The 12,699-nt window shown below is 33.6% G+C and overlaps 1 protein-coding gene across 1 annotated transcript; it reads right to left on the bottom strand.

Moving 5' to 3' along the window:
* Window positions 1-6,634: 6,634 nt before the first annotated feature.
* On the bottom strand, window positions 6,635-11,170 carry LOC140881594 (protein HOTHEAD-like). The gene is made up of 6 exons (XM_073287025.1): window positions 10,686-11,170; window positions 9,805-10,198; window positions 8,353-8,663; window positions 7,776-8,161; window positions 7,062-7,630; window positions 6,635-6,924 (listed from the first exon to the last, which is right to left on the bottom strand). The coding sequence occupies exons 1-6, from the start codon at window positions 10,771-10,773 to the stop codon at window positions 6,870-6,872; spliced, it is 1,803 nt and encodes a 600-aa protein (XP_073143126.1). The 5' UTR covers window positions 10,774-11,170; the 3' UTR covers window positions 6,635-6,869.
* Between the last annotated feature and the right edge of the window lie 1,529 nt (window positions 11,171-12,699).

Raw genomic sequence — 12,699 nt, 5'->3', positions numbered from 1 at the left:
TATTTTGCTATTTTTGAGAGTTCTAAGTCTACTAGGAAACTTTCTAGATGATATATTTGATATCTTTATGCAATATTTTGATATATCTTTTATTTTTTATTGTAAACTATAAATATTTTGTTTATTTTCATTAATAATAATTCAGATTCATTTTATACATAATATTAAAATTCTCTCAAGAATTTTCTTCAAAGCTTTCCTTTGGTTTTCAAATCAAACTTTTCACAGCAAGAATTTTCTTCAAAGCTTTCCTTTGGTTTTCAAATCAAACTTTTCACAGTTTAATTACTTGAAAACATTTGTGAATTGATTTCTCACTGAAGATTGTCAGATATAAGTTATCTGAAGGTTTTTTTTGTTTTGATTGTTCGTGATTTCTGTTGTTAATCGTTTTGTCGATTAAAGGTGGAATTCCAAATTTTATCAGTTTTACTTGTTTCAAAGATATGGAAAAACACTTTGAATCTTTTGTTTATTTATTTGAGAATGCGATTTAATTTATAATCGTGTTTGCTTATTATTCTCAAGAGGATTCATATCAGATTAGGTTGGACGGACCCGGAGGTAGCGGTCGTTAAGCTGCAGTGGTTCCGTGGTTTTTGCCTATTTCCGTATCAGGTTGTTAGTTATGGATTTTAGTGTTTTCCATTCGATAGGGTTGTATAACATTATTCGATTTAAGCCCGGTTGTTCTGTCGGTGATCTTGTATTTATTATTTAAGTTCCCGCCGAGTTTTCTGATTTACCGCTTTTAATTTGATTTGCATGCTTTAAGCTTTGGTTAATTAGTGATTCCGAGTTGGGTCACTACACTGGTTAACCATTGTACTGAAATGTATAATGATCGAATGAAAGATTTATTGAAAGTTTACAGTGATTGATTGTAATAGATCCCTAGACAACACACTTCGATCTAGAAATTGAGTTCATTGGACAACATGGCTTCAACCTAAAAAGTGATTCCAATGAACAACAGGTCAAAGACTCCGGTATATAGTTTATCTGAACAAGGCGTACCGAATATTTCGGTCAGGAGAATGGTTCATCCTGGATCGACAATCGTTCATTGATCGATGTTCATTGATCGGTAATTTGTTCAGTAATAGATAATTGTTCATTGATCGATAATTGTTTCATTGATCAATAATTGTTCACTGATCGATAATTGTTCATTGATCGATAATTTCTCAATAATTTTTCATCGCTCGATAATTGTTCATTGGTCGATGATTTTTCATTGATCGATCGATAATTGTTCATTATTCGATAATTGTTCCTTTATCGATAATCGTGATCATGAATAGTTTCCCAATAAACGTTAATCATGAATAGCTGACCGATAACCATAAATATTTGTTGATATTAACATCTACTGTCACTTCCATAATTGCATCTTCTATAATTCTCATTTCATCGCAAATTATCGAGTATCATTATTAACTGCTCCATGATTACTGAAAATTATTTAATATATTATACTCACTAAGTCCTCAAAGACTTAATCTTTTATTTTATTTTATATGTTATAATTTACAAGGACATGATTACAAGATTCAGATATGGATAATAAGTGACAATGACTTGCCGCAAATGCTACTCATGGATTTTAATGGTTTCTTTTAGAAAAACATATATCCCCAAAGTTGAAAAGTGAATATGCATGCCATTATTTCACTTGGTTTTTGTAAGTTATAAGAAAGAATTCACTTTGGTTTACTTTGGTTTTGACTTGTATACACGCTTCCACTACTGTTAGTTGATTATATTACAAATTGGACCCACAGATTTAGACCTCAATCCTTCATCTGTCTAGTGCTCTCTATTGTGGAGTCGGGATTTTTTCCGGAAAGAGTTGCATCGAAGAGTATGATATGGACAATCTATATCGGTTCTATCAGATCCTTGGATCCCTGGTTTACATTCATACAAGAGTAGATTTAACTCTCTGACAGGATCTACAACCAGAGAGGCAGAGTTCATCACCCCTATGGAGGCATGAGATGATATGGTCATCCGACTAACCTTACTCTATATGAAGCACAAGCAGTTCTTGACATCTCTTTGAACCAAAGGGGCAGTCAAGACATTAAATTTTATAAAGGCGCAATACTCTGGATGTTGGTGAGAATTAGAAATGAATAGTATGGTCGCTCCTCCATTCCAATCCTCACAACTGAATCAATATTGGTGGTCAATCCTTTGGCACCTTCATATTCCCCAAAGGTTCACTTTTTTTCTGTGGAGAGAATCTTGGGATTTTATCCAGACTGCAACAAATTTATTTACAAAGCATGTGTGGATTGATGGTGTTTGCTCCCTTTGAAAGTTTCACTATGTAGCACGACACATTGTTTTATTTTTTCCTGTGATGAAGCATAGAATATTTAGAAACACGCGATTTACTGGAAGAAATTGAGGTTGCTACAGTGGGCATCTTTTATTGATTGTGGCTTAGTCTTGTTGAAGACTCGTACAAAAGAGGAGTTTGAGGTCTTTGCTATCATGTCTTGGGTAATCCGGCAGAAGACATGCATTAGGGTGTATACTTAATCGCATCAGATGGAGTTCAATATTGATTGGGTATATGTTGTGATGTCTCGTATTTCTCACTCATGCTTATGAAAATATGAAATGCGAATACTTTTTCATTTTTGTAAAACATGCATCGCGCTCGTAAGTATCATAAACCGTGTGTTTAAATTCAAGTTCAATCAATCGACTCAAAATCTCATGACTCAAAATTGTATAAAATATATTTGGACAAAATGATGCTAACACACATACGGAACGCCAGAACTTTCTCATACTTGCAAAACTAGAAACTATGAAATATTCAATCTCAAACTAATGTATTTAAAACATGATTTGCTCTTAAAATGACATGCTAAAATATGAGTTAAAATAAATATGCATAACATAAATAAAATACATAAACTTTCGTATACATGCTTGACATAAGGTTCTCGCACATTCGTGTCATGCAAATCTTTCTCGTCTCCTCGACTACTCGGCTCCATGATCAACTCTTAAACCATTAACTTCTTCATTTTTCATCTACACCATTCAAGAATAGCTAGTCTAAAGACTCAACAAGCATATATATGTATTAAAGTATACATAATAAAATTTAAAACATGCATTGGACATGTCTAACAACATAATCATGCATAGAAAATAAAATAAACTATTTTATTTTGGGGTAATAAAATATGTGTAAATGTGGCAACCATCATAGCAACAAGCATGTAATTTGGTACAGCCCATATCAGTCTTGTGCCAATATGCGTACCTTCCCATACCGATTGTCTTTGATATGAACATTAAACGTTCATTCTTTTGGAAAGACCCTCCCGGAGCTCATCCCAGAGCACGAATCTCGTACTCCCACCACAAGACCATACAAGACATCAAAATGTTTACATGAATACATAACATCATTCATCATCTTAAAATCATCCTTATAAATATCGTCATAAGCTTCATCAAAACATCATGAACTTCATAAACCTTCATCATTCTTTCATGAAACCTTTTTTTTATCTAACATAATATCATGCAATGATTTTTAACTATGATTACATCATCTTTACATTCATAAAACTTCATTCTTTCATAATAAACATAACTTTCGTGAAGAAAAGTACATATAGATGCACTAAATATCTAGATCAATCCATGTGAGTCGTTCTTTCTGTTCTAACTTCTAAACTTGAAAATATTTCCATGGAACTAGCTTAAAAGATTGCAAACACCTTTAAATACCTTTAAAAAATGAATTTGGGGCTTCAAAACATCGTTTAAAAGGGTTTTCGTGCAACCCCTAGCGCTGAGGCGCCCTGGGCACTAGGGCCACGCTCAGGAAGCACCTAGGCGCTAGGGCTTCAACCTTGGCGGGGCCTAGGTTCCCCTGATAGCGCCTCAGCACCTGCCTGGTGCGAAAAAAGAACAAATTTCATGGTTTTGGTCTCTTTTTCGGTCCTTTTCAATTCCGATTCAAACATACTCACACATTGAAACTTTTGATCAAACACATGAAAACTTCAAAAACTCAAAAATTAGATTCATCCAAAAACAACCATCTTCCAAATATTTGCATCAAAACTTTTTATTCGAAATACACACACAAAAAATTTGAGTTTTTAACCATCTATGATCCTCTTTTGACATAAAAAAAAAAAAAAGTAAACACGTAACATCAAGAACGATTCACGCTTCACGAATCTACATCATGCTCTTAAAAACTCTCAAAAATCATGCATTATACAATATATACACATCAACATGTAGGTTTTCATATTGAAATATCTATATTCTTGAATGGTAGTTTCTAAAGCGTTTAAAACTTGTATTTTTATTCCTCGGAATGGAAATCCAGACTCGAGAAATACAATTCTCGTCTTATCACGATCAAACGATGCAGAAATCCTTTAAAATTTGAGAGAGAAAATTTCGAAAACCTAGGGATGGGGTGGGGCAGTTGCTAGCATGAAAAGAGAGAAAGGATGAATGATTTTCACGTTAACTTTTTGACTGCATAACGTTTGGACTCTAACTTTTAAATTGAAATGGTCTATGGGCCAAATGTTGGTCCATTAACTTAAAAACACAGCTTTAAAATATCACTCCCTACACTTAAAAATTAAATATCTTGCACCATTTTTTTTAAAAAACAATCTTCATGAAACATACTTGATTTAAATTTTCTTAAATCTTGTTCATAGGCTAGTCTCGATTCTTTTCATCGTCGGAATTATGCTCATACCTGAAAAATATCAAAGTTAACTTTTGCATAAGAATTCATAATTTAAACATCTAAGCACATAAATTTTTCCATAATAATTAATTAAATCTCGTGATTGGATTTATCGATTTTCGGATGCATTTTTGGAGACGTCCCCATATAGAGTCTGAGGTGCGGGCTCCTAAGTTTTGCTGTGCAGTCTTTAGACAAGGATTGAAAGGCTCAAACTAGCTCCATGCCATTTACATATGCCAGTTTTGATAATTTAAAGAACAAGTTCAGTGTAGGAACAGTCAGGGCTTTGTTTGGACAGTGAAATTCATTATTTGGCATCTTGGATCAATCAAAGGCGTAGAGTTGGAAGCCCTAGCTTCACTTTCGGATGGATTTTTGCAAGAGACAGGGAATTCACCAGCATATGCATCTTCTCGGATTCTCTTCAGATCGACGGTCAAGCAGTTGACCAACAATTCGAGAACCTAGGCCCTAAGCACGTGATAGCCATGAAAATTCCATCTTTGCTCGCTTCTATTGATTTCCTATCTTCAAACATATGCTAATATAAGATCGACAAACAAAGTTACTCACCAACTAACACATGAAGTACTCAAGTCATCTCTATCTTTAGAATTGCTTCATGGTTGCAATGCCATGTAGGCTTTTTTATATTGTAAAACTTGACTTTCTAAATTGGTATTAGTGGATATTTCATTAAAAAAATAATACTAATAAGATTCATCATATGCTGATGTATTGAATATACTGTGTTTGGTATGAGAGATAATGTGGGATTTTCGGCTGCTTTGAGGTTTAACCTTTGTTGTTGTTTGGTACGTTTTTTAACAATCTCACTAAATCAATCGCGTGTGATTATGTGGATTTAAAAGTTGAAAATAAACTCTTCTACACCCTTGTATTAACCATCATCATTTTAAACTACCCTTTATATTTCTCAAATGTCGGGTAAGAGTTTTGTAATGGTAAGATATTAGAAAGATATTTTTTGATATAAGGTGGAAATATTCTTATTTATTTTATCTAAAAAATTATGCCAAATATATTTATTATTTGATCATCATATATTTTTTTTTCTCTATCATTTATTTATCACTTATTTTCTCATCATTGAATAATTCGAATCAAGCATAGCAATTAAACATGTATATATATATATATATATATATACTAGTAAATATATGCAAAATGGTGCATGCATATAAATTAAATTTTTATTTAAAATATAGTTTTATATTTGTGCATAAGGAACTTTTATATGAAACATAACAAAAATTAAGTAATTTATAGTTAATGTTATGTTTTTTTATTATTTATTTTATTTATAAAAAATTATGATATTTATGAGGTAAGGATATTTTTGCGATAAAAACTGATATGACATAAGTTACATAAAAATAGTTATTATATGTCTCAAATTTAGATAGTTTAGACGTATATGTTTGATGGAATAGCTTCAACTTCCAAGATCTTATTGAAGGATGTCCTCAGCAGTCAGCAAGGTAGCTGACCTATTGGTGCAGCTTTGTTCAAATGAGTGAAAAAGTGAAACAGCAATAATTATGAAATCTAACCACGGCCTTTTCATTATCTATCTAGAGAAGTACCAACTCTCATTTAATTTTTGGGTAGTTGATAGTCTTAAAACCACTGCCCTTCTAATTTCAACCAAAAAAAAAAAAAAAAAAAAAAAAAAAAAACTGCTCTTCTGTGAACTCCCGACAGTTGTACAACTAGCTTTTAATGGCCTTCCCATCCTTTCACAAATTAACACACTTTCTAAACATGCTCAAACAATTACAGGAGTAAAGATACCTAATTATTTATTTTACTGATGATATGAAATAGGAAAAAGAATAAAAAAAAATTTAAGTGCAATCATAGAAGGAAACTCCATTTGAGAAAAGATACAGTAGATTCATACATGGCAGTATCGGGAGAACTGATCCTTCAAGATACAACATAATAGATATCAATGATTTCTACATCCTCAAATGCAAGCCTGCGTCTCTACATTTAATTGCTAGCTAACTAAGGATGGAAAAGAATGAAATTTTCCCTATAATAACAAAAACAAATTGAACCTCTTTTACTTGTAATTGGTGCCCGGTACCTAAACTCCAGCTGCTCTGCCTAATCTCTCTCTCAGTATCTTCACTCCCATGTACCTGCATGTTTATATTCCACATTACGTAAATCAATTTCAAATTTAATCAGCTTTCTATCGATTCAAAGCTTTCAACGAATGTTTCTTTTTGATGTTGATTATCTTAGCATGTAGGAAATTATTAAGTAGTAAACTTACCGGCCCATCATCATAACCGTGGCTTGAGGATTAGTCCCTGGGGAATCGTAGAATGTTGAACCATCAATAACACGGAGCCTGTCAACTCCAAGAACTCTATAATCAGAGTTCACCACTTTGCCCACTTGGCACCCTCCATGATAATGCCAAATTGTAATAACAGTGTCTTTACAAAACTGTTCCAGCGACGATGTGTTGTTGGTATGCTTCGGTATAAGATTCACGTTGGCTTCCACACTCATATTTAGCAACTTCTCCATTGTTTCCTTGTCACACTGTGTGTAGTTGGTGAAGCGTTCCGATCTAAGAATCTTTTCCACCAGTCTTATTCCATCTACACATCGTGCTAGATCATCTGGATGACTAAAGTAGTTGAAGGTGATTGAGGGGTTGTCCTCAATATTCGTGTTTTGTAAGCTTATGTGGCCAGTTGACAGTGGCTTGGCAATCTTTTCGAGGATGAAGCCTCCCTGAAAAACTTCATATGGCAGGTTTCTTTTTCTTTCTCTGAAGGCTTGAATTGCTTCGTGTGTTCTTTGCTTTGGAGGAATAGTTGACAGCTGACCAATCTGGTAACATCACAGAAAATGATAAACACAAGATGCTTCAAATTTTATTTGATTTAAGGAAAAAATTCAATATGCAAGTATAAATATAATATAAAGGAAATAAAAAGAAGTTGCTTCAAAAAAAATTATAAGTTTCTTTATCCACCTCAGCTGAAGCGATTCCATGATCCCGATGAATACTCGCAGTAGACTGTCCAAAACCACAGCTGGCTTCAATGTATACTCCCAACTTTGTAATACCAACAGTTTCTATGAGGGACATCTTTACAGGTTTAATAGTCGGAACAAAAATAGTGTTGAGAGGGTTATCAGACATGCCCTTTCCCACAAATTCATTATCAAGCACTACAGGAATGTTGAATTTTTCAAGCTCATGCTTAGGGCCAATACCACTAAGCATCAGCAGTTGAGGGCTCCCAATTGCACCGGATGAAACAATGACTTCGCTATGAGCTCTTTTTGAGATAAATGCTCGGTGTATTTTCCCCTTTTCATCTTTGAAAGTAACTCCAACTGCTCTTGGCCTTTTCCCTGTTCAAAAAATTAGACGATTACCATAACATCATCATGTGTTGATCATAAATTTGTTACTATAGCATACTGGGACCTAACGTACAACTCATATTTACCATTACATGGCATTTCCAAGAGTTCCTAGCTAATCATAAATTGACTATATGCTTTGGATGTGAACTCAACTAAAATTTTCTTTTCGGACCTACCCGTTGTATCAAATTCAATTTTCTGTACTACAGCATGTACTAACACACGGAGATTTTCAGGATTAGCGGAGGCAAGAAGCTCGGCAGCAGTGTGGCGACGGCCAAATCTGTCAAAGATGGTTCCACCAACTTTGGTACCATACAAGTGGTCGTAGGTGAATCCATTGAAAGGAGAAATTCCAACTTCTACTAGGCTATCCCTAATTGCTCTCTGCCATGACCTGAACGGCGGCCGATGAACAATTTGCTTCTCAATCCAAGGAAATGACTCGTTCACCAATTCAGCATCCCAGCCTAATCTCTTAATGTCACTGCAAAATCACAAAATATAAGAATCAACATCATGCCAATTCAGTCACTAGATGAACCACAAAATGTCAACTAGAACTGTTCCATTTGCTCATGTGTAGTAATGCACAATGCTGGTTTAAGATTCTATAAAGGTATTCCATATAAATCTAACCCTTTGGAAAAAAATCAATAAAGAATATCAGTTTAAGACATGATTAAATGTCTTGTAAATTCAGAGTATAAAGCCGTTTCCATTCCATGGCGATCAAGATAAAAGATCAATTCCAATAAGTAAGTACAAGCATATACGTGTTTTTCTCTACCTAAGAGTCTTAAATAATCACAATCCAAATCAAATGAGACAAACTCGATTGAGTAAACCTGACTCAATAGATTATCACCAGCTGAAAAGGCATGTAAAATATAGCATAATTTTGATAAAGTATTAACGACAACATATATTTTTGCCTACCACACAAATCTTGAATACGTAATCATCTCTACCAAACTATTGTAGCCATTTAGGCTCATTAATGGTACCAATAGTCATAAATTTTAGTTGCATTATTAACCCACTTTCTATCTAGATTGTCATATTATTTAATAAAAGGTTCAAATCATGGTTGATTAAATTAAAATATGGATTGAGAGCCAAGCTGCACCGTGACTGGTGTGTCATTCGTTTCCCACGACTAAAAATATAAGCAATTTTTTTTATAAAAAAAAAGGTTCCCACATATCCCTCTTAAAAATATCATCTTTTATTTGGACGTTGCATACAAAGACACACATTACACCTTTGGCATGGAAATCAACAAATTTTAGTAGTTCCTAATATTGGGCAGAGGTGACGCATTTTCTTATGTATAAAATCATAGGTATTGTGTATTTGAAAACCAACAACGAATGGAACAACAATCAAGCTTACTTGTACTGGATGTCCGTATGCTAAATGACTGAACCACAGAATAGATGTAAACTCTGGAAAATAAATTCGTTCACATGGATCATTTGATTCACAATAAATGCAATCAATTTGGAAAGCCTCCAATTACCACACGACACATAGAACATCGTCATAAAATCCACGACACTATCAAAAAGCAAAAGAAAGAGATAAATAAATGAGAGTTGAAAAAAAAAATAGTGGGAGAGTTGTACCTTGGGCTTGCCCGGGAGTAAAATCCAGCGTTAATGCAAGTGCCTCCGCCCAAAACCCGAGCCCTAGAATTAAAAACCCCATCCGTCGAAATGAACATCTGAGAGGCGGAGGTGGGCGAAATGTCGGCCAGAGAAATGTGGAAATTCTCCAAGAACGAAACATTAGAATTGGCGAACGGGGTCCCTCCTCTTTCCAGCAGCAAAACGCTGTAGTTTTGCGACAGGGTGGCGGCGAGGGGGCAACCCGCAGTGCCGCCGCCGACGATGATGTAATCGAACGCGCCGTCTCCGCTCCGGAGGTGAGAATTGGATGAAGGCGGCGGCGGAGATGAGAATGAGCTTGAGGGTCCGATGAATGGGTAGCGGTATTGCGCTGGATGTTCATATTCAGCACCTGAAAGAAACAACCCACATCACTATTTCAAGTCCACAATCACTTAAAATCGTGACAAATCAATTACTTTATGAGGAAAATAATATAACCCCCAAATGTTAGGAAATGAGACAAAATGCATCAAATCTTTTTGTTCAAAATAAAGGATTTGCAAAATAATGTAGATTATCAATAATTTTCAACATATACATATTATCCTAATCTTGGCCAACAAAATTTCAAAATTATATATATCCTCCACATTTCCAACTTCAAAAGGACAAAAGAAGCAAGGTGTGGATAAATAAAACTCACTCAAAAGTCATGTCATTTCATAAATAAATAAATGTATCTAAAAACATGGACTTGGACCTAAGTTACAAGTGTATGGAATCCCATATCTTGAACAAGCTAGAAAACATTGAATTTTTTGGGCAAAAACTAGATAATACATATCCATGCATACATGATGATGAAGATAGAGAGACAAGGGGTTTGGTGTAAAAACCTCGACAAAAAGTGAGCAAAATGGTGATGAAGAAGAAGAAGAGAAGAAGAGCATAATAAACACCAACACCGCCACCAAGAAAAGCCATTTGGGGGGGGATCTAAGGAGGCAGCAGCAGCTGCAGCACCCCAAAAATAAAATAAAATAAAATAACAACAGAAAACCGCGCACTACACACACTGATTCCCCCCAATTACACCTCCACTTCTATGTGTCTTTCTCTGGTTGGCTTTCTTTCTCTGTCTTATATGAGTTGAGGGAGGGAGATGCAAAACAACCCTTTTTAATTCATTTCATTAATTTTATTTGAATTTGGTATGAAATTAATTTAAATTAATGCATGCATGCAAAAACAATAATTCATGATGATTAATTTCCTGAATAATAATAATTCACAGGATTTGATAAGAACCATTAAGAATGTGGTTAGATTTGAATGTAATGGATGCAATGTGATTCTAAATTTGAGCAAGAGATGAGATGAATTATTTTGGGTGATTTTGCCCGTATTTTCGTAATATAAAGTGCATTTAATGTAACAGAAATCCCAACTGGGAAAAATGGCATTTAATGGGGAAATGAATGGCACGGTTGGAAAGATCATTCATTGCATGAAGCGGCATTTGGATTCTTTTTTCTTTTCGTTTTTTAAATATAATATATGTTTAATATAATTACTAGTATGATTTTATATATGAAAGAATTAAGGAATCGTTATATTTTTTATTCGTTTCGTGCAAAAAATATATATATATTTTACGTTGTGTGTGTGTGTGAGTTCCTGTGGAGTGTGGACAGCTCGGTGTAAGGAGATCTACTTATAATTATGGTAGACGTCAGAACGACTACGAGCCAACTACGTATATATAATTTATATATATTTGTATGATGTATATATATGTAAGTATATATATACAAGATCAGTATGTTATTAGAATGAAATAATTGTCTCGGTCAAGATAGTGATCTATTAGTGATCTTTCAATTGACATATAGTTAAAATATTTGAGTTGTATGGGCGAAACCAGGATTTAAAGGTATCTGGGTTTGGCTCCGCCCGTGTTAGACATATATGTATGTATGAAAAGTCAGTTAAAATCGAACAGAATTTTTTAAAATCGAATTAAAATTTTTTCAATAAAATGAACCAATCGAACTTTATTACAAAGACAAAAAAAAAAATCAAACAAAAAAAAATCTATTATTTTGATCAGTAACCAAATTAAACGTCTCGATTTTTTAGAATTTTTTTTAAAAAAATCAAGTTCCTTCAAATATTTTAGTTAAAAATTGAATTATATAAATTTAAATTATTTATTAAAAAATATATTTTCAAGTCTAGTTTTATTGTCCAATAAAATTTTATTAGAAAATTTAACAATATTAAAATTTTTATATATAAATATTAGGTTTGTTCAATAAACAAATTAAAACTATTATGTTAAAATCCAAAACCAAAGCGACATAAACAATATTTTTAAAATCTAAAAACAAATTTTTGAATAAACTGGACCGATTTTTTAGATGAATTCAACTCGATAGGTTATTTTGATTGAAATTGATATTTATCTGCTCATCTAGATTGTAATTGATGTTTGACCCTGATATGTAGATATATGCTCTTTCGCTTTAAACATAACTATTGGAACTTACATAGTTTTGATATTTACGAAACTGATCAATCAAAGCCAGTAGTAAACTGCACTCGCTCAAAACCAAATAAGAAGAATAGTCAAGTCTCGGAGCTAAACCAAAGACATCAACTTAGTTGACCATTGACCAAAGCTCGACCGAAGCAAAGAGATTAACTGCATTCAGTTTAGGGAGCTAAACTGAATAAAGCCAAATTGTGACAGTTGATTAGAGTCAAACTGCCTCAAAAGCTAAACCGAAGACTAACTAAACGATCAACTGAATCATCCATAAAACTGTGTAATTGCTTCATCAGTTTAACTCACATGGATAAGATCAACTGTATAGATCTAACACATTAAAAATCAAAGCACAACGGTGT

Source organism: Henckelia pumila, chromosome 2 (assembly GCF_033568475.1).
Source record: "Henckelia pumila isolate YLH828 chromosome 2, ASM3356847v2, whole genome shotgun sequence".
NCBI classification, from domain to species: Eukaryota; Viridiplantae; Streptophyta; class Magnoliopsida; order Lamiales; family Gesneriaceae; genus Henckelia; species Henckelia pumila.
Note: the sequence above shows the minus strand (reverse complement) of the source record. Positions and strands in the feature narration are given on the sequence as shown.

What these genes read in the sequence shown, in the direction of transcription:
- LOC140881594 (XM_073287025.1), bottom strand. Translation starts at nt 10,773, where the DNA reads ATGGCTTTTCTTGGTGGCGGTGTTGGTGTTTATTATGCTCTTCTTCTC. An exon ending in TACTCCCGGGCAAGCCCAAG is followed by an intron (nt 8,664 to 9,804) that starts GTACAACTCTCC and finishes GTGATTTTGCAG; the next exon opens with TGACATTAAGAGATTAGGCT. An exon ending in AATTGAATTTGATACAACGG is followed by an intron (nt 8,162 to 8,352) that starts GTAGGTCCGAAA and finishes TTTTTTGAACAG; the next exon opens with GGAAAAGGCCAAGAGCAGTT.